Genomic DNA, 21720 nt, shown 5'->3' with positions numbered 1-21720 from the left:
TTTGTTTCCATTAAATAAAGAGGCAGTGTATTAACCATTAAATCTAAATACAGAGTAAATGGGAAGAAACATGTGACTGGTAACAGTTTGCAAGTAATTGAACACAAAGCATCTTACTGCTTTCTGCGTTTGCAATGAGGAAACAGGAGCAGAGGCTATTTCTATCTTGGTATATGTAATCAACATTAACTTATCTCTTGAAGTTCTACTCAGAGCTTGCAGGCACTCGTGGGCATGGTAACTGGGCAGCAAAGCCTGTGAAGCAAGGGGACTCTGTGCTAATGATGACTGATGTGTTTGTGTCAGCAGAAAGAGTCCTTGAGCAGCCCAGCTGGGTTAATGATTTGAGGATGAGTTCACCCAGAGATTAGACTTTAACAGAAGATCCTTAAACACGTGTGTATAAAACTCCGTTCACACAGCAATTAAGACCCAAACTTCAGTCCTTTGTTTCTGTGGGGCTACCTGTGCAGTCAGGTGCGAAGACTTTTTCTGGCCCATAAAATAATTCTTTTCACATGCAGTTCAGTTGAAGAGTTCTCCTCTCTTTCAAGGCAGGTTGTGTGAGAATCAACAGTGTGAATGGAATCACTATTCAAAGCAAAATGAGACAGGGTTTAATTCCACTTTATGTCATCAGATCTCATCTGTAGTAACATGGATTCAGTAGAAACAAAAACTTAATAATATTTCAATTCTCAGAGTATTTTAGCAAAATGTTTTCTGTGGAGGCCAAGCTACTTTATTGTATATTTAACTCCTGAATTAAACAGAAGCCAAAGGAAGCCTGTTTTAACCTAGCTTGTGAGGACAGAAAGAAGGAGCATGGAGAGATAAAGTATCCTCCGTATGCCAGATAAAAGTTTTTTCCAAGGCATTCCCTACTGCATTAAGGGTAGAGGGCATAATAGCAGTCTTGAGAGTAGAAGAATAAAATCAATAATATTGCCAGGGAATAAAGTACAACAAACCTCCTCGCTTCTGTCCTGTTCAGGATTATGCAAAGCCCATCTCTGTTGTTGCAATCTGCCAAGCATAGTAAACACCTGCTGTTAGTGTCTTTATTAGGACAGTTGCTGGCATCCAAAACAATAAACACATAAAATCATTCTTATTAGGGACATTTATAAGGCAGCCATCCAATTCTGTCTTCACAAGGAGGAATGAAGTGGCTTCTGACTGGGGAATGACAAAATAGTTGACACTACCAAGAGTCTTTCTCCCTGAAGATCCCCACCCACCCTCAGGTAAAGATTGATTTGTGTGATTGTGCAGTTGTGAATGACGTGTTTCTGACAGGCTTCCCAATGGCTCTCTGATGCTGAGGTGTGCCAGGTGGGATCAGGGCCACATGCGCATCTCTCTGTGAGCCTCCATTTAGGAGTTGTCTGTGAGCGAGCAGGATCCACACTCCCCATCAGAACAGTCTGCCCATTAACACATGGCAACACTATGAAAAATCCTCAAAAACCATGAAAAATCCAGTAACGTCTCACGAGGCAAACCCTTTGTGTGGCAAAGCACAAATGGTGTTTCCTTAGACCTTAAACCACACTAATATTTAGCAAACATCACTTGGCTTCACGTACAGCCGCTGCCTGTCTATACAGATTCTGACTTAACAGATCAGTTACAGTCTGCCTGAACAGCTTGAAGAATACTTTTGTTTCCAGCTAAGCACTGACAGATCAGTCCACTTGTGGAGCGAAGAGTGCAAAGCACATGAAAGCAACTAATCCTGGATAAGAACCACATCTTTGCTCCACCAAGTGTGGTGAGTGAACTGACAGGGTAACAGGCATGGACATGTGAACCAACTGTATAGCTGGGTGTCCTAAGCACTAGTCTACAGAGTAATGCCTTCCTGATCCATGAACGCTGCACTTTTTTCTGATCAGGAATAACCTGGTTTGCACCAGATTTGCAACAGGTTGCATCTGTTAACAGATGGCTTTTGATTTTTTCAAAATATTAATATTACTTTACCTATCATTTTGTTTAATAGCTGAAGAGTTGATTTCTGCTCACTGTAGAATTCTAAATGGTTCCTGATCCAAGAAGGGGTTTTATGTCATTATTGATAGTCTGCTAGGAAAGGATCCCATTCCTTAGGTATACAAAAAAAATCCTTTCAGCCACATGGAACAAGGATTTCTTTCTGATGGATAGGCCTCTTCTAGTCTATCATTTCCTTCTAGGTGAGAGCTGATGGGATCATGAAAGTCCTCAAGGCTGAATTAGGAGGGATTCAACACCTGAGCAACGATTTTTCTTTTAAGTCAAGAAGAGCTCTCATGCAATATTTCAAAGCTATCATCAATATATGGCATTTCTGACATGCTGGGGTCAAGTTCACAGGTGTGACCAGGAAAATCTGTTTTTCTTTACTGGTATCTAACCACATCAACTCTATTTTCAACCTCTTCATCCATCATCTTTCTGTGCTTTCTATCAGTCCCTCCGTGGCATCAGCTTAAAGTTGAGTATATGGTAAGTCCATTGATTCTAGCTGGTTGCCAAATTACACATAACAACCGTGTGCATTCAATATTTTAATGTGTGGCATTTGTTTCCAGATTAGCAATGGGAAGGACACATTGCTCTTTGGAGTGGTTTCCATTATTTAGCTTACCCGTTTCAGCTACAATTCTATTTTAATCATTTTTACTACTCAGTTTCTTTACAATAACAAAAAGAATATCTCTTCTAGAATATAAATGCAAACTCAGCAGTCTAAAACTACCATCAATAAAACACCAGGAGGTTTATGCAAGGTACATTTTAACCCAGAAAAATATTTACTTCTGTGTCCTAGCAAACAGTTTATATGGGCAATGAGCCCATACATGAGGTTGCAAAAATCAGAAGGAAAAAAATGGGCTTGCTCCACGACATATATGTGAAGCATCAGAGTATCAAACATTGTTCACCACTGATTCTCACATACTGTTAGAACTTAATGTGGAAAGAACCGAATACTGAACAGATCATCATAGAATCATAGAATAGTTAGGGTTGGAAAGGACCTTAAGATCATCTAGTTCCAACCCCCCCTGCCATGGGCAGGGACACCCCACACTAAACCATATCACCCAAGGCCTCGTCCAGCCTGGTCTTGCACACTGCCAGGGATGGAGCATTCACAACCTCCCTGGGCAACCCATTCCAGTGCCTCACCACCCACCCTAACAGGAAAGAATTTCCTCCTTATATCCAATCTAAACTTCCCCTGTTTAAGTTTTAACCCGTTACCCCTTGTCCTGTCACTACAGTCCCTAATGAAGAGTCCCTCCCCAGCATCCCTATAGGCCCCCTTCAGATACTGGAAGGCTGCTATGAGGTCTCCATGCAGCCTTCTCTTCTCCAGGCTGAACAGCCCCAACATTCTCAGCCTGTCTTCATATGGGAGGTGCTCCAGTCCCCTGATCATCCTCGTGGCCCTTCTCTGGACTTGTTCCAAGTTTCATGTCCTTTTTATGTTGAGGACACCAGAACTGCACACAGTACTCCAGGTGAGGTCTCACGAGAGCAGAGTAGAGGGGCAGGATCACCTTCTTCGACCTGCTGGTCACGCTCCTTTTGATACAGCCCAGGATACGGTTGGCTTTCTGGGCTGCAAGCACACTGAAGCCGGCTCATGTTCATTTTCTCATCAACCAACACCCCCAAGTCCTTCTCCACAGGGCTGCTCTGAATCTCTTCTCTGCCCAACCTGTAGCTGTGCCTGGGATTGCTCCGACCCAGGTGTAGGACCTTGCACTTGGCATGGTTAAACTTCATGAGGTTGGCATCAGCCCACCTCACAAGCGTGTCGAGGTCCCTCTGGATGGCATTCCTTCCCTCCAGGGTATCAACCGAACCACACAGCTTGGTGTCATTGGCAAACTTGATGAGGGTGCACTCAATCCCACTGTCCATGTCAGCGACAAAGACGTTGAACAAGACCGGTCCCAACACTGATCCCTGAGGGACACCACTCGTTACTGGTCTCCAGCTGGACATTGAGCCACTGACGACAACTCTTTGTGTGCGGCCATCCAGCCAGTTCTTTATCCACCGAGTGGTCCATCCATCAAATTGATGTCTCTCCAATTTAGAGACAAGGATGTCGTGTGGGACAGTGTCGAACGCTCTGCCCAAGTCCAGGTAGATGACATCAACTGCTCTACCCCTGTCCATCAGTTCCGTAGCCCCATCACAGAAGGCCACCAAATTGGTCAGGCAGGATTTCCCCTTAGTGAAGCCATGCTGGCTGTCACCAAGCACCTTGTTGTTTTTCCTGTACCTTAGCGTGCCTTCCAGGAGAATCTGCTCCAAGATTTTGCCAGGCACAGAGGTGAGACTGACTGGTCTGTAATTCCCTGGGTCATCCATTTTCCCCCTCTTGAAAATGGGGGTTATATTTCCCTTTTTCCAGTCATCGGGAACTTCACCTGACTGCCATGATTTCTCAAATATGATGGCCATCGGCTTCGCAACTTCATTTGCCAGCTCCTTCAGGACCCGTGGATGGATCTCATCAGGACCCATGGACTTGTGCACATTCAGATTTTTAAGATGGTCTCGAACCAGATCCTCTCCTGCAGTGGGTCCAAGGTCTTCATTCTCACAGTCCCTGCATCTGCCTTCCAAGACTTGGGTGGTTTGGTCAGAGCCTTTGCCAGTGAAGACCGAGGCAAAGAAGTCATTGAGAACCTCAGCCTTCTCCAAACCCTGTGTAGCCAGTTCTCCTGAGAGCTTCCTGAGGGGGCCTATGTTCTCCCTAGTCTGCATCTTTTTTTTTTTTTGCTATGTACCTGTAGAATCCCTTCTTGTTATCCTTAATATCCCTAGCCAAATCATTTAAATAATTTATTTAAATCATTTAAATGATTTAAAGTATTTAAAGTTTTCTGTTTGTGACTCTGTACTGTTTTCTTATACTTAAGAGATGACAGTCACACACCATTTCTCATGAAGTGTTCCCTTGCCAGATCTTTATGTTATAGAAGTAACACAAATATCAATCAATCTTTGCTTCTAGAACCATGTAAACTAGCACTATGCAGATGTAGTGTATGATGTGAATAATCCTTTGGCATTTATTTTAAGTCAAATACTCTGAGCTCACACACAAATGTTACGAGAGCCATGTCAAATGCACCAGTGGGCCATCAGTATTTTAAATACAATCTAGTTCCCATAAAAATCCAATATATCATGAGATTCTTCTCATTTACACCACTTCAGTGAAAATGTTGGTGGTGCGCACCTCTAGCAATATCATTCATATAAATGAAATGGTAAGCAAATAGATCTCTTATGATGCTGATCAAATGTGTGGGGTTTAAACTTCCTATGAGTTTTTTAAAACCCACAATCTGCTATGCATAAAATAACAAGACTACTGAAGTAACGAACTCCTCTGAAAGCAGAGCTCAGGTGCTTCTTGAGAGACGAGGTAGATCAGCTTTTTTTCCCAGTGCAGGATCAACTCTGTCATTCTTGAGAGACAACTTGTAGTCACAGGCCTCCAATGATCATCGACTCCATTACCATTTCAAACTGTGTTATACTGTCAAAGTTAATCTCCTCAGAGAGACTAAATATCCCGCTCAAATGTATAGCTACTTTTCGTGCTGCTTAACACTGCTCTTATATAACCTTTGTCCTTCCCACTTTGAAGAGTTTTTGTCTTGCCAACTGTATTCCTGTTTCCACAGCCACTGTGGCATTTGCCTTTCCTCTCCCCTCAAAGAGCCGGATATTGCTAACTCGCTTTGGCATCCACTGTTCTTTGCAGACTTCCTCTTCTGCAGAACTGGTTTTGACTTGTCACTTGCCATTCTATGGCGATCACTTCACTCAGCTGCACCCCGGTTTTTGAAAGCATTCCACCAGACTGTCAGGATCATTTTCTCATCCCCTCTTTCAGTGTGCTTTTCACCCCCCTGCTATCTGCACATTTAATGAGTGTGCTCTGCTCCAACTTGAAAGTCACATAGTAGATGACTCTACTATGGATTGTGTCCAACAGCTTTAGGGAGAGGAAAACATGAGATACATTTCAAAACAGGGTGTTGATCTATATGTTTGTTTTAGCCAATATACTGTGCACTGAATTTTTCAAATGTACCTAGTAAAATACAAAAGGAGAAACACTTTTTCCACTATTCTATTTACACCCTAAATGGAATGATTGTTGTTCCATGTTATGTCCCCTGTACTCAGCACCTGCAAGGCTACACCTCGAATCCTGTGTTTGGTTCTGGGCCCCTCACTACAAGAAAAACATTGAAGTGCTGGAGTGGGTCCAGGAAAGACCAACGAAGCTGGTGAAGGATATGGAGCACAAGTGTGATGAGGAGCGGCTGAGGGAACTGGGGGTGTTTAGTCTGGAGAAGAGAAGGCTCGGGGGGGACCTTATTGCTCTCTACAACTACCTGAAAGGAGGTTGTAGTGAGGTGGGAGTTGGTCTCTTCTCCCAGGTAACAAGTGACAGGACAAGAGTTAACAGCCTCAAGCTGCATAAGGGGAGGTTCAGATTGGATATTAGGAACAATTTCTTCCCCGAGAGGGTGGCCAGGCATTGGAACAGGCTGCCCAGGATAGTGCTGGAATCACCATCCCTGGAAGCGTTCAAAAACCGCGTAGATGTGGTCCTCAGTGACATGGTTTAGTGGTGGCCTTGGCAGTGCTGGGGTAATGGTTGGACTTGATGATCCCAAAGGTCTTTTCCAACCTAGCTGATTCTATGATTCTGTATCAGTAGCAGTAGCTGGTAGAGAAAACTTAGTGGAGTTCATCCACCAGCTTTTTTGGTGTTGACACCGTTCCCATGCCTCATAGTTAGCACTGCTGCCTGAACCTCTTTCCTTTCCTAATACAAAATTCTAGCACCTATGTACCCCATTCCTCATAAATCATTACCAAATATGTTGTTTATTTAAATACTCTGTCAGCAATGTGTAGAGGGAAGCAATGTGACTAGCCTTCTCTTTAAATTACTTAAGGTCTTACTGTAATTTGTTTCAGAAGGGATTTATTTTTCCCCCCAGAAACCTCAGAAACTAAATTTGCAACTCCTGAAATCTGCAGATCTAGAGACAGAAGAAGATTTGTTTGGTCTCATTATTTAACAAATTTATTTGATATTTAACAAATAAGTATTAAATCAGTATGTATTTGAAAAAGTGCAGCTAGCATTGAAAGGTAACAAGGGACAGCAGCTAGTCCCTTATTACTTGAAGCATTTTATACAAAGCAGTAGGTAATTTTAGTATTACCATGTAACATTTATACACACATACATGGATGTGGTTTCATTTTTGCAAATGCTGTTGGACATTTAATATATTTTCGGCACCAAGTTCCACAGAATATTACAGCACAATTGTGCAAAATCTTCCCTGGAGAACAGGATTGTCACTGTGAGCAGGTCATTCTTTGAGCAGGTCACTGCCTCTTTCAGTGTTGAACATTGGACCCAAAACTCTATAATGCCTTTTGGTCTCTTTCGAGCAACTCTTATCCCAGTCCATAGCCTTTTGAGCTTCTGGAAACTCCTCAGCACTATCAGCAATTACACAACACAACATGAATACACAAATGAGCTATCAGAGGTTAAAAAATTCCATCTGCTCTGATAACCTACAGTAGCTTCTGCACACAGAACTCACTTTGGCCTGCTATGAAAATTACCTGTAATTCTCCTAACTACTTTTTAAACATAAAACAATAAGATTGCAGGCAATGAGATAACACCAAGATAACTTGTTAAACGTTACAGTTGAGTGCTAGCACCTTTCTACCGACAAAACATGATAAGAAGTTCCTCCCAATAAACAGTGTTTCCCTAACACTGCATGTGTCTGCACAGCCTTAATTTTATACCAGTGACAAGCCTCAGAGAAAGTAATCAATTAGCCCAGTAACTCTGTAATAAATATAAACACGTAACTAGATTTGTGCAGGATTGGGACTAAAAACCAAATTCCTTTTTGAAGGAAATCTAAACCTAGATGAAACAAAATCGCTATAAAATAACTCTGCCTTAAGTCAATTGTAACTTGAACTTTACCAGTTACTTTGAACTGTTGCTATTTATCGAACATATATAAAATTATACATGTTCCTTTTCCAGGTTAAATAAAAGTGGCTCATCCACCTGAGTAAAGGCTGGTAATTGGTGTCATTTTGGCACAGTAGATAACACATGATGATTTCAAGTCCATTGGTGTCCCTATATACTACCAGAGCCCTTTGGTGTTGTGGCAACCAAGTGTTCTTACTGACACCACTTTTTGTTAGTTTGTTTATAATTTATAATTCATACAATTCATGACACAAGATCTTACAAGCAACCATACCTCAGTTTACAAAGGTATGCAGTATATTTACTTATGTGAAAAGTGCTCTACTTGATAAGCAGCAAGTGACTTTTTCCTGTCTGGAAATGGGGAGTCCTAATTCAACTAGTAGCTTGTAATTGTCTTGATGCCATTTTCCACTTACCCCCCAAGAGAAATCCCATAAATTTAATAGCAGTGGCATTACCTAGTTCTTGAACTCGATCTTTTCAGTTTTGGTATTTCTTTACTTTTTCTGCTGCTGCATCCACCAAAGATGTTGATTAACTCTCATACCTAATTGTGATGTTAACTACTAAGGCCTGAACTTCCTTGACAAATACCAGAATCGTAGAATCATAGAATCACAGTCACACAATGGTTTTGGTTGGGAAAGACCTTAAGACCATCTTGTTCCAATCCCCATGTTGTGGGCAGGGACACCTCACACTAGACCATATTACCCAAGGCTCTGTCCGACCTGGCCTTGAACACCACCAGGGATGGAGCATTCACAACTTCTTTGGCAGCTGGTTCCAGTGCTTCACCACTCTCACAGTAAAGAACTTCTTCCTTATATCCAACCTGAACTTCTCCTGTTGAAGTTTAAACCCATTGCCCCTTGTCCTATCACTACAGTCCCTGCTGAAAAGCATCCTTGTAGGCCCCCTTCAGATACTGGAAGGCTGCTATGAGGCCTCCACGCAGCCTTCTCTTCTCCAGGCTGAACAGCCCCAACTTCCTCAGCCTGTCTTCATACGGGAGGTGCTCCAGTCCCCTGATCATCCTCGTGGCCCTTCTCTGGACTTGTTCCAACAGTTCCATGTCCTTTTTATGTTGAGGACACCAGAACTGCACACAATACTCCAGGTGAGGTCTCACGAGAGCAGAGTAGAGGGGCAGGATCACCTCCTTCGACCTGCTGGTCACGCTCCTTTTGATGCAGCCCAGGATACGGTTGGCTTTCTGGGCTGCAAGCACACTGCAGCCGGCTCACGTTCAGATCCGTGGTAACTCGCACCCTAACAGCTGCCTGGAAGTGCCGAGCTCCGCCATCCCCGCAGCGCCGCCTGGTGGTGCCCCGCCGCTGCTTCCTCCGCACGCCGCCAGCGCGCTCCCCAATGGGGTACAATCGAAGTTCCGCAGAGCTCAGGCACCTGCCTGCAGCACCCACCCGTGGCCGAGGTTTGCCCTGTGCTCAGCCGCCAGCTCTACAGGACGCCCTGCCAGGGCCATTGCTGAGCTCCCCTACCTGCCGCAGCGTGATGGTCACAGCTAGAGGGATACTTTTCCGCCGCTTTGGTAGCGCTCGCTAACTGGGCAGGACTGCAAATTGAGCAGATAAGGAGAGGGTCCCTCAAATTGTGCTCGATTCCTAAAACATCACTGGTTTCACAGCTGACCAAATAATTACGTTTGAAAGTATTTATACACAGGTATTTATACACAGAGGAAAACACCGTCATGTGCAAGCAAGGAGGCACCAGCATAAACCTTCCCCCAGATTTATCTTTAGAACTTCCCTTGCATAGTTAATTTAGATTGGATATAAGGAAGAAGTTCTTTTCTATGAGAGTGGTGAGGCGCTGGAATGGGTTGCTTAAAGAAGTTGTGAATGCTCCATCCTTCGCGGTGTTCAAGGCCAGGTTGGACAGAGCCTTGGGTGGCATGGGTTAGTGTGAGGTGTCCCTGCCCACGGCAAGGGGGTTGGAACTGGATGATCTTAAGGTCCTTTCCAACCCTAACTATTCTGTGAATCTGTGCTCTCCGCCCGCACCGGGCTTCTAACCACCTGTAAGCGCTCCGGCTCCGCCGTCCCCGCCGGGCACCTGAGGAGAGCGGGAGGAGCCCGCGTCCCGTAACCACCGCCCCAGCTCCAGCACCGCCCCGCAGCGCGCATGCGCCTCAGCGTGGGACGGGGCTTCCCCGCCTGTTCCGTTCCGTTCCGTCCCCTCGGCTCCCGTCTCCTCGCCTTGCGTGTCGGCGGGCCGCCGCAGCCCTGCGCCATGGCGAGTGGGGTGAGGCGCCTCGCGGCTGCGTCTGGGCCCGGACACCGAGACTGAAGGAGCCGGGTCCCTTCCTCCGTCCCTCGGCGCCGTGCGAGCGCGGCGGTGGTGACCGGGCGGCTTCCCGGGGCTGGGGGAGGTTCGCGGGGCGTTGCTGGTTCGTTCGCTCCCGCCTGAACGGTGCGGTGCGAGCGTGGAGCGCACGGGGGAGCGGGGGTTGGTCTGGCCTGTTCTCACTGCCCGCCTGCGAGCGTAAGGTGTGCGCGGTGCCGTTGTTAGCCGAGGGAGGCTCCTGCTGGGAGTGTATGCAGGGTCGGGAGCAGAAATCCCGGCGCTGCTCCCCGCCGAGTGTTACAGCCGGCTCGGGCTCCCGCTCCGTGGCCCGGAGGGTCCCAGCTGTGCGGTCGGGGCGGTGGTGGAAGAGCACGCAGCAGACTGAACTGCGCGGTTCCGTGCGGGCCTGGGGCGGCTGTGGCTGTAACCCCGAAGGAAGGGAAAATGGGATCACTGCGCACGGGGCGGGAAGGTGCGGGCTCCCCGGCACACATGCGGTCACTGCGAGGCAGTGAGGAGCGCTCCGGCAGCTGCGGTGGGAGACGGTCGGGCATGTTCACCCCGTGCTTCTTCCTCTGTGACTGTTGGGTGGGAGAAGAAAGAACGGCGGCGTGTTTGGGATGATGCTGCTTGGCAAACAAGGGCGATCCTTGAGGCCGCTCGGCAGCAGTGGTGCCAGTATGTTCTCAATACAGCTAGACTGATTGCTCTCAGAACCATTGCCTGGCGAGGTCACTGCTTTCAAAACACAATAGTCTGAACCTGGTGAATACTGCTTGAAATTCTGTGCAGCAGTTCAGTGCCCCAAGTCTGAGCAGGTTGCGTGGTCTCGCTTGAACAGATGCTGAAGGCTGGTCCAAACGAGCAGCAGTTTCTGAGCGGATAAGAGAGCTGCTGTCACTGCTGAGGGCTTGATTTCATCTTGAGTGAGACAGAGACAGCTGTTGATACGTGTAGCTACAAGCAACTGAACCATTGCGTTCCTATGCTAATACATTAATAGAGAAAATGAAGAGCTTTAGGGGGCCTATAGGGATGCTTGGGAGGGACTCTTCATTAGGGACTGTAGTGATAGGACAAGGGGTAATGGGCTCAAACTTAAACGGGAAGTTTAGATTGGATATAAGGAAGAAGTTCTTTACTGTAAGGGTGGTGAGGCACTGGAATGGGTTGCCCAGGGAAGCTGTGAATGCTCCATCCCTTGCGGTGTTCAAGGCCAGGTTGGACAGAGCCTTGGGTGAGATGGTTTAGTGTGAGGTGTCCCTGCCCACGGCAGGGGGGTTGGAACTAGATGATTTTAAGGTCCTTTCCAACCCTCACGATTCTATGATTCTATGAAAGTGGTTGTGTTTTTCTTTTTTCCAGTTATTGGCTTCAGTATTTTCAGCAAAGCAACAGCAGGAAGCTTTGAATATTGACAGGTCAGGAGATGGGGCTTTTCTAATACCTGTTCTGAACAGTCATGGAGCCTTTATGGCTGTATGAGCTGACTGCAGTTTCAAAAGCCAGATTCTGTAAAGTTTCTGAATCATAAGTTGCTATTTCAAAATATATTCCCAGATATGTTAGTTTTAGGAAGATCAGAACTTATCCCATAAGGAGACATTTCTCCTCTCTCTAATTCTGTGGTTAACTAAGCTTGTGGAAATTCATACTTTAGGAATACAGTCTCTTGTGCAAGAACAAGTGACTTCATGAGGGGAGGATGAGGGATAGGTTGAAAACCTGCAAATTGTTTACCTAATGATGGCTCCTCTTTCCTTTTGTGCCTTGAATTCAGGTTTTCTGGCAAAATCTTTGGTATGTTTAGAGATCAGGGCAGAATGCCCATACTGTGACTCCACAGTTATTTACTGTGTCACATTGTCCTGGGTTCAGCTGTAGCAGTTACTTTTCTCCTTCTTAGTAGCTGGTGCAGTGCTGTGTTTTGGCTTCAGTCTGAGAACGGTGCTGATAACACACTGATGTTTTAGTTGTTGCCAAGTAGCGCTTACCCTGACGAAGTACTTTTCAGTCGCTCATGCTCTGTGAGTGAGGAGGAGCACAAGAAACCGGAAGGAAGGAGACATAGGACTCCTGACCCATTTTAGTATTTAAGTACCACCTAAGCACTCCTGGGTTTGTTCTAGTTTTTGCTCAGTAAGAGAGTGAAATCCAGATTTCAGATCTTGGTTTACTTATTATTATTTGTCTTCCTGAAAGCAAATGTAGGGCAATTAAACCTTTGTGTTGAAATTATGAGTTCCAGCTCTGGGATTCCTTCCAAAAGCCAGTACTGTTTCTCTCATTTTTTTCACTTGGCTGAACAAGAATTGTTTTAAATGAACCATACAACAGATGTCCTCTTGTTGTTGTCTTTTAGGTTATTAAATGTAAGGCTGCTGTTGCTTGGGAGGCAGGTAAACCTCTGTCTCTTGAGGAGGTGGAGGTTGCTCCACCAAAAGCTCATGAAGTTCGTATCAAGGTAATTATATCAACTATTAGCTGTATAGTGTATTTTGGGAGACCATATATTAAAGCTGAACAGTTTGTTTACCAACAGAAGAAATGTTGAACGTACAGCATTAGTAAACTAGCATCTCAGCTGGCTTTACAAAGAAGGAAATTACGGTATTTAGCTCTTATGTTTATGAAGATCGCTGAGTTTCTATGGATGTGACTTCACAATCCATTCTAGTGATCATGGCTAATCTTGGGGATCAATTCCAGTTGTTACCAACTGAACTGCCACAAAACATCTGAGCTTGGAGCACCTTTGATCTTGTTTGAAGACCATCAGCTTGTGAGCTGTTGCAGCTGTAACAAGCTGGATTTTACTTCAGTCAGGCCATGAAGTTACTATCTGCTGAGCTGTGATTTGGTCTCCTGTATTCCCCATACCCAAGTTTCTGGTTTGATCAGGACTTTCCAGTAGCCCTCATCTGCCCGAAAGTACACATTAAAGTGAAAATTATCTCTGTAGAAAGGGTCTCTGCATGGTGCTTAAGACTTGGATTTATGCAGTACTGAGAGTTCCGTGTGGTCTTTGTGGTCATTTTACCTTTGAGAGGCTAACTTCAAATCTGAGATGCCAGCCTACTTTGAAATGACTCCATGTACTGATTTCTAGCTTTAGGAAACTAGATGTCTGATCTTCTGCTAATTTCATGTCAGAATTTAGTTGATGGAAATGAGAAAAGATGTACTATCACGACTTTACTTTTCAAAGTAAGAAAAAGTGCCTTGGCACTCCTGAGCCTTGGCAGGAGTGAAAGTATGTTGGCCATAACACAAACACTGCCAAGACTGGCACATTTGCGCTGAATTTCTGACCGAAGGGAAATACTTAGATCTGTGCTACTATTCTGTTTTTCAAGTTGGCCTCAGGTTGTCTATTTCTTTGCAGGTAGTTGCCACTGCTGTCTGTCACACCGATGCCTATACTTTGAGTGGTGCTGATCCTGAAGGATGTTTCCCTGTCATCTTGGGTCACGAAGGAGCAGGAATTGTAGAGAGCGTTGGGGAAGGAGTAACAAAAGTAAAGCCAGGTAAGAAAATATCTTACAACTGTTCTGCCTTCCTTAAGTATTTCCTTACTAGAGGGTCAGCTGTCAAATTGGGCCACTGAAGTGCTATATTACAGGAGTTGTATTGTCTTATTCTAGTGTGTATGCCTGTGTACATTTCTCTTGTCTGTGAGATACAACACAACTCTATTCAGTGTGCTCTTGGTTTAATGCTTGAAAGAACCCACCATACCAATTTCTTACTTGAAATTATATGCATATAGTTAGAGTTTTTGTTTTTGTTCTTTTTCAAACGAAGGCTTTAAAATTATTAATCATGTCACTCACTGTTGATTTGTGATTGTTTTGTTTTACAGTAACTTTCCTGTTTGTTCTGTAATGATGAACTGCTCAGTATCTGTTCAGACATGAGAAAAGTGTTCTATCTAGCACTCTCCATAAACAGTGCTACTGTATACTGCAAACAGTTCTTGATACACGAAGAAGGTTTTAAGTGAACACAAGGTCACATAAAAGCCATGAAATCTTAGTAACTTCATTTTTTCCTGTTGCCTTGTTTGACTTGATCACTAGCCACAGAGTATTTTTTTTCCTTTCCTTAGGGGACACTGTTATCCCTCTGTACATCCCCCAGTGTGGAGAGTGCAAGTTCTGTAAGAATCCTAAAACAAATCTGTGCCAGAAGATAAGGTCTGTATGCTTTTTATTTTGACACAAAGTATAGTATTTGTTTAATGTATATCTATCTGTTCTAATTACCTAAAGTAATAGACAAGAGTTATCTTTGGAGAATAAGTCTCTTGAGGCATCATTTAGTGACTTGGAAAGTGTGTTTTAAGGAGTCAGTTATTCTACATTCTTCCCTAAAATGACTGCATTTTATTTTTTGCCCTTTAATAAATCTGTTTCCCTGTTTTCATGTATGTGAAGGTGGAAACTGCTATCTTGTGTCCACAGCTTTGAAAACATAAATGCTCTGACTCCATATTTAATCCATACTTTAGGGAAGCACTTTAGGGAGGTAAGCTCTTGTGACTGAACACCAAAGCTATCAAGTGTTACAGAATCATACAGAAAGCTCTGTTTTCCTTGACACCTGCTTCCCAGCTAATTTCCAGCTCCCATTCTGGAAAATAAAAATCCTTCCCAAACCCAAACAAAACCCCCAGTGACACAATTGGCTGGTGCTAAGCAAGGGAGGTTTACTGAAGGAGGTGAACATGGGGGTGTGGTGCTGTGGCACAGGCAGCTAGCATTGGTAACCAGCAAGGTCAGCATGTTGATAAACTCAGTTTCTTTCAGTGCTTCCATGGAGGAATTAACAGCATGAAGTTTTAAGAGTTCAGAATCTAATTTCTGTGAGCTCCTGGGTTTACTGGAATGACTGAAAAATAACAGTGAGAGTGTGCAACTGCATCTCTGGTTTAGTTACTTAATGGATACTGTCTGCTGGGAGTATTGACTGCTTAAAATGCTGACTTGTACTTTACTGTCTTTGCCTCAAGAATTACTCAAGGGAAAGGAGTCATGCCTGATGGTACCAGCAGATTCACTTGCAAAGGAAAGCAGATCTTCCACTTCATGGGGACTAGCACCTTCTCCGAGTATACTGTGGTGGCTGATATCTCAGTAGCCAAGATAGATGCTGCAGCACCTCTCGATAAAGTGTGCCTCCTGGGCTGTGGCATCTCCACTGGCTATGGGGCTGCTGTTAACACTGCCAAGGTAAAGGCTGGGGTTGTCTCTGGCTTTTCTCTGAAACTGTATCTGACCCAAAGTACACAGATAGCTGAGGGACTAGATTAGGACTGTAAACAAGATGTACCAAATTCTTTTCAACTTTTAGTGAAGTTGAAGTTTAGCTAAGAATGTCTAACTTCTCCGTAAAGGCCGGAAGAACCTGATGTCCTTCAGAGGAAATCCAGGTAGAAGATTCTGCATCCCTTTTGATAGCAACTAGATATAAATTACTCTTCCAATTCATCTTAATCTTGCTGCAAGTCTGATAGTTTGAAGCTCAAGGTGAGGCAGAGCTGGTAGGTGAGTGTGTATGAGTCTCAGGCAGGTTGTAGGAGTTGAGTCTTTGGGCAAAAAGAAAAGCTTCGAACCTAAAGAGCCTTTGGATGAAACTTCTGTATAGTATCCCTTATCTAAGTGATGAAGTCTCATATTTGCTTTCATGTTTCTTTCATTATGGACTTGTTAACCTGTGTCCCCACTCATGTTTTTTTTTCTTGTTCCTAGGTAGAACCTGGTTCTACATGTGCCGTCTTTGGTTTAGGAGGAGTTGGGCTGGCAGTTATTATGGGCTGTAAAATAGCTGGAGCCTCCCGGATCATTGGCATCGACCTTAACAAGGATAAGTATGCCAAAGCCAAAGAGTTTGGAGCTACTGAGTGCATTAGCCCTGAAGACTTGAAGAAGCCCATACAAGAGGTGCTGGTGGAAATGACTGATGGTGGTGTTGACTACTCATTTGAGTGCATTGGTAACGTTGGAGTCATGGTAAGTGTTTGCATAACATTAGTATGTAGAGGGTGGGCACAGCTAACTGCCACTTAGTTGTTCAGCTAGGTAGCAAAATTAGCTGCATTCTTGTTACAGCAAACATGCCATACTAATTCATTTATTAAATAGTAATGATAACTGCTATGAATAAAAAGGTCATTTTAGATCCAATCCTAACTATACATTGAAAACAGATGCTAGTTCTTAGGTTGAAAATGGCACTTCAACTTACAGAATCATTGAAAATGGTTTGGTTTGGAAGTGACCTGAAGCTCAACTAATTCTAACCCCTCTGCCATGGGCAGGGAAATTTACAATCTTTTTTTTTTTTTCTTAATGGGAATTCTTTGAAAACCTTAGTTTTCAGATTGAAAAATTAACAAAACCCACAACAAATATATTGTACAATGAACAATAAAATCTCAAGGACCACTGACTATTTTCCCAGTTCCTCAAATAATGAATTTAACCTTTGGAAATGCAGTACTATGGAGTGTAAGGCAAAGTTTTCAGAAATTCCAACAGCATTCCTAACTGTCAGTAACATGGTCTACACAGTCTCTGATTACAGTTTATCCCAACTCCCAGTGGGAGTTCAGAGTGACTTTGGAAGCCAGATGGGATGTAAAAAGAGGAAAGTTAATGGAAAAATTAATGCTATTTTTAGTGTATTTATTGTTCCTTAAATGCTAGTGTGGTAATGCATTAACTGGGGGAAAGGAAGTGCAACCTTATGTTGCCTAGACTGGCAAAACATCAGCAATACATGCTCTGCTTTGTCCTACCTATCTGTGAAGAGGGCTGCCTTGGAAGCCTGCCACAAAGGCTGGGGAGTCAGTGTGATTGTTGGAGTAGCTGCCGCTGGTCAGGAGATCTCCACACGGCCATTCCAGCTTGTAACTGGGCGGACATGGAAAGGAACTGCCTTTGGAGGTAACTTTCTTTTTTGGTATGGGAATGATTTATTATGGGTTAAAGCTAGGAAGAACACACCGCCTTGCCTTTGCAAGAAAAGTGCAGCTGATAGGCTATTTGTAAATGCTGTGTTGACTTCCAATATTAAGACTTTTGAAAGCTGATATTCCTACAGATAGGCTACAAATAAACACAGTGTAATATCTCACGTGTTCTGAGGAGAGCTATAGCTATATGCTATTTAGTACTAAAGGAGCACTGTAGATTGTTTTATCACCCAAAGAAGGTTTGATTCAGTTTGGTCCAGTGAAAGGACCTAGTCTTTGGGAAGATGAGAACTCACATAAACATGTTTGTGTTGCTTAATCACTAAGCAGATTGTAGGGCTAACCTGGGAATGTGCTATAAAGAGCTTTAAAGTAAAAAAGCAGCAAATGCTTGATCCACATTTTCTGCTGTCAGACCAAAACCACACTGCCACTTTCAGAGCTACTGATTGCTCGGGGATTCAGTAGTTGCTGAAGATTGTGGAAATATCCAAACTTGATGGTATTATTACACTACTCTTTCTCCAAGTAATACAATACTTAATTGGGTTATAAAGATACATAGAGGTGCTGACAGAGATGCCTCGTGCATGCTTTCCTAGGGCTTTTTTTCAGGGCCACTGTTACGTTGAATGCAGAAATACCTAGTGAAAAGTTAGTGCACTTAGGTGTCTGAATAATATGTGCTCTTGCCTGACCTAGCTCTTGTCTTGCTTTCCTTAATGCCTGCCTAGAGCAGGAGGTACAAACATATCACTGATCTTAGTTCCTTTTCATATATATCACACAAGCGCCTGTGTGAGATTGTATTTTTTTTTCCTTCTGTTTTTTCTGAGGTGGGTGGAAAGGCAAAACACAATCGTGTGCTTTGTGTCTTTCAGGCTGGAAGAGCGTAGACAGTGTGCCAAAACTGGTGACTGACTACATGTCCAAAAAGATCAAGGTTGATGAATTTGTGACTCACACCCTACCTTTTGACAGAATTAATGAGGCTTTTGAGCTGATGCATGCAGGAAAGAGGTAATGTTCCTAATACTGAAAGGTGCAGAAGACATTTCTTGATGAGACACTGTCAAAATACAGGTTCCCTGCTCAGTATCCTGTTTTAAACAGGGAGGATAAAGGCTGATATATACCACACACATTCATTCAGAGATAAACAAATACACTTTCTCTGAGGTTTTAGGCATGTGCAAAACACAGGCATAGAGTAAAAAGGAAGCAACAATTTATAAGGGAATTACACAGGAATGTAAAGCTGATGATGGGGACAAGTCTGTCTTGGGCTTCCAACACTGCTAAAATATTCTTCCTCAGGAGACTGAAGGGGAGTTCACATTCATACATTTGTACAAGTCATTAAGGTATTATCTATTTTAGTTAAATAGTAGATTTCAGTGTATTTCAAACTACTTGGGATAGATTACCAGCACAGTCAATCTCTTGGAATGATCTGTTAATATGCTGCTGAAATAGTAACTATGTTCTTTACCTCAATGTATTCCTATTTTGAATGTCAGTTAACAGTAACTGCATTTGTACTTTTTACAATTGGAAACACTGCATCTGTGCAAATTTCACCCAAGAGTTGATCCCCTTTGCCAGTTACAAACTGCTTTTATTTCCTACCTGAGCATGTCCTATGAAACTAATAATGGAAGTTATTTAAAATTCTCCAAGCAGCCAGAAGAGGGAATGCCTGTAAATATTAATGTTCCTGAAAACTGACACTCATAGTTTGAAAAAGCTTCCACTTTGAGTGCATCTTACTGGGGGAGAGACTATAAAAAAAAAAAAAACAAACCCAAAGATAACAAGCATTACCAACCCATTTTTAACCAGGATTTTTATTAAATATTATAGGCATAAGCATAACTTCATTCTTGAAAGAGACAAAGTTAAGTTAAAGTATGTCTCAGCAATGAAAGGGAGGGAAGAAAGGGGAAAAAGCGGACTTACTGGTAACTCTTTTTTCCTTTTCTTTTTGCATTTTAAGCATTCGAACTGTTCTAAAGCTTTAGAACCAAAGGTGGACCTTCCAGTTGACCAGCAACATGGTAACTCTCCTTTTATAATGGAACTTCTGATAGAATCACAGAACCAAGTAAATGAAAACTCACTGGGACTAGAAAGATGATGTATTTTAGGGTGAGCATTCTAAACGTTAAATAACAAAAACAATCAGTAATCACTGAATAGTGTTATATAATTAGCACTGGTTGTGGAACTTGTTCTGCAAATTCAATAGTTCCTAACTCCATTAATCTACTTAATAAAAGCTTATTTCTAAGCAATGTTGTAATTATTGAGCAGTAAGACTGTGACTATGATTGCTGTGTCTTGACTGTTTTCCTCTAATGACTTTACAGTGTGTACATGACAGAGCATTCTTCAGCATCAGTAGGAAATGATGTGTGATTCATTACTCTAGGCAGTCTGCTAATCACAGCTGGGTTGAGAAGCAGCACTGATGTGCTGAAACTGTACTGAGAGAGTGGGAAGAACTCCTGACAGTTGTCAGGCTTCTGAGGCTGCTCTAGGACTCCCAGTGATGTTCCACCCAGCTCTACCTTGAAGCCAGCTGTACAGCAGAATGTGGTTGGATGTATGACCTAAGTGTCCAGCTGTACCCAGGTTCACTTGGGAAGTCCCTATTCTGCCTTATTACAGTACCTGTAGGTAGGCCTGTTGTAAAGGTGATGGCCCAGACTACTCTAGTCACTTGCCTTAGTGGTGTCCTCTAAGACTTCATTCAGTGGCAGTTTTGCCATTTCCTTAAATGTACTGGCACAGTTGAAGCAGCCTTTGCAGCCAACACTGATAAACAGTGTGGGATTGTTACCTCTATTTAGTCAAGCATGGAATGTTACTATTAGAGCAACAGTCTGCTCTTGACGGATGCAGGGGAACAACAGTGAAGAGCATCATTTCATAAAGGCTTCAGGGGTTTGTGAAATTAATTTGGTTGGGTTTTTTTGGAGGAGGAAGGTTTAAATCTTAATGTTGGAGTTGCAGATTTTCTCCTTAACTATAGTTGAAGTGATCTAACCAGATAAAACTTCCTTAAAAACACAGAGGAATAGCAGAAAACAGACTGCAGAGGCAGAAAGGCTACCCAGTTGAAGTTGTAACAGCAAAAGTCAGTGCTTTTCAATGACCCAAGGACACTGCTTAAGAGAGAAGTTTCATATTTTCAGGGAGCCTTGTCAAAACAACTCCTCCAGGAAACCCTGAATGCAAACGAAGGTCTTACTAGAAGAAATTCCCTCTCAACACTAACAACTACCTTACTCAAGTCACTGCTGTACAACTGGGACAATTACATCTTTCCCATTTATCATTAGCAAGGTATCCCTAGAGCATTCTAAAAATAGTTGAGGGAGCTGCTTTTCTAACTTCATTTCAGGCAGGGTAAACAACAGCATTGACTCCTGTGAATGCCATAAGAACTCAATTTTGAGCAACCAGAAGAAATAAAAAGTGAGTTTGTACCAGGAACGTGAGCCTTCCACCACAGCAGTGAAGTGGCAGTACCTTATAGCTCAGAAATGCTGGCTAAACATTAGACAGATTAGTAGAAACTTGCTGTCAAGCTGTTCCACTGAGAGTATTCTATAAGATGGTATCAACAGAATATTAGCTCAACATCTTAACAAAACTAGCCCCAACTGGATCTAACAGATTGAAAGTATTTATGCTGTAACAGTTGTTCCTCTAGGCTGTGCAGACTAGATCAAGAACATATAATCATGTTGTCTGCATTACATTATTACTTAGAGAATCTACATCTTAAGAGTGGAAAGCTAGTCTTGTCATACCAAAGTAACAGCAAAAGACATTTAGTGATACCAGAGCACTAAAAGACCTACAGGTTCTTCCCAGTCTGAAGAACTGATGGCCTAGCTGTTACATAGCAGCTTTCAGACTACTTTGTCCTGCAAAGTAATTGATTCAATGGAGCATGTTTGAAATAGTCTCTTTGAAGTTGCTGAGCTAGCAACAGGACTCAAACTCAAGAGCTTGTACCCCATCCTTGGTGATCAGGGGACTGAACCGCACCATCTGTAAAGACTTCAGTGGACAAAATGTTTCCACCAAATGATTATGTGAAACGTGTATGTACTCTGCTAGCTGGCACACAGAAGATGCAGCTTGTTCCCTCTCTTCATCCTGTTACTTTTATTCAAAATCGGCTATCAAATCTCTCCTCCAATATTTATGTCAACTTGCAGAAGCAGCATGAAGAGTTTCCATACACTCTTACATGATAGTAAGGGGAATATATTAAGAGATTGCTTCAGAACTAATTGCAGGAATGCGGTTGGTTTTCTTGCAAAAGTGTATACAATTTATAAAA

At 43.2% G+C, this 21720-nt stretch overlaps 1 protein-coding gene across 1 annotated transcript; it reads left to right on the top strand.

Annotated features, from left to right (window-relative positions):
• The first annotated feature begins 12701 nt into the window (after positions 1–12701).
• Positions 12702–19653, top strand: LOC134173540 (alcohol dehydrogenase class-3). The gene is made up of 8 exons (XM_062637652.1): positions 12702–12851; positions 13773–13914; positions 14496–14583; positions 15399–15618; positions 16138–16398; positions 17199–17334; positions 18245–18383; positions 19360–19653. Exons 4-8 carry the CDS (start codon positions 15421–15423, stop codon positions 19382–19384), a joined length of 759 nt encoding a protein of 252 aa, XP_062493636.1. The 5' UTR covers positions 12702–12851; positions 13773–13914; positions 14496–14583; positions 15399–15420; the 3' UTR covers positions 19385–19653.
• Positions 19654–21720: the final 2067 nt, after the last annotated feature.

This window comes from Pezoporus occidentalis, unplaced genomic scaffold, assembly GCF_034315485.1.
Source record: "Pezoporus occidentalis ecotype Australia unplaced genomic scaffold, CSIRO_AGI_Poc_V1 ctg53, whole genome shotgun sequence".
Classification (NCBI taxonomy): Eukaryota; Metazoa; Chordata; class Aves; order Psittaciformes; family Psittacidae; genus Pezoporus; species Pezoporus occidentalis.
The sequence above is the reverse complement of the archived record's forward strand: the minus strand, read 5'-3'. Positions and strand labels throughout refer to the sequence as shown.

Coding starts and splice junctions, on each gene's coding strand:
- LOC134173540 (XM_062637652.1), top strand. CDS start 15,421: ATGCCTGATGGTACCAGCAGATTCACTTGCAAAGGAAAGCAGATCTTC. Junction 17,335..18,244: donor GAAAGGAACTGCCTTTGGAG/GTAACTTTCTTT, acceptor TGTGTCTTTCAG/GCTGGAAGAGCGTAGACAGT. Junction 18,384..19,359: donor CTGATGCATGCAGGAAAGAG/GTAATGTTCCTA, acceptor TTGCATTTTAAG/CATTCGAACTGTTCTAAAGC.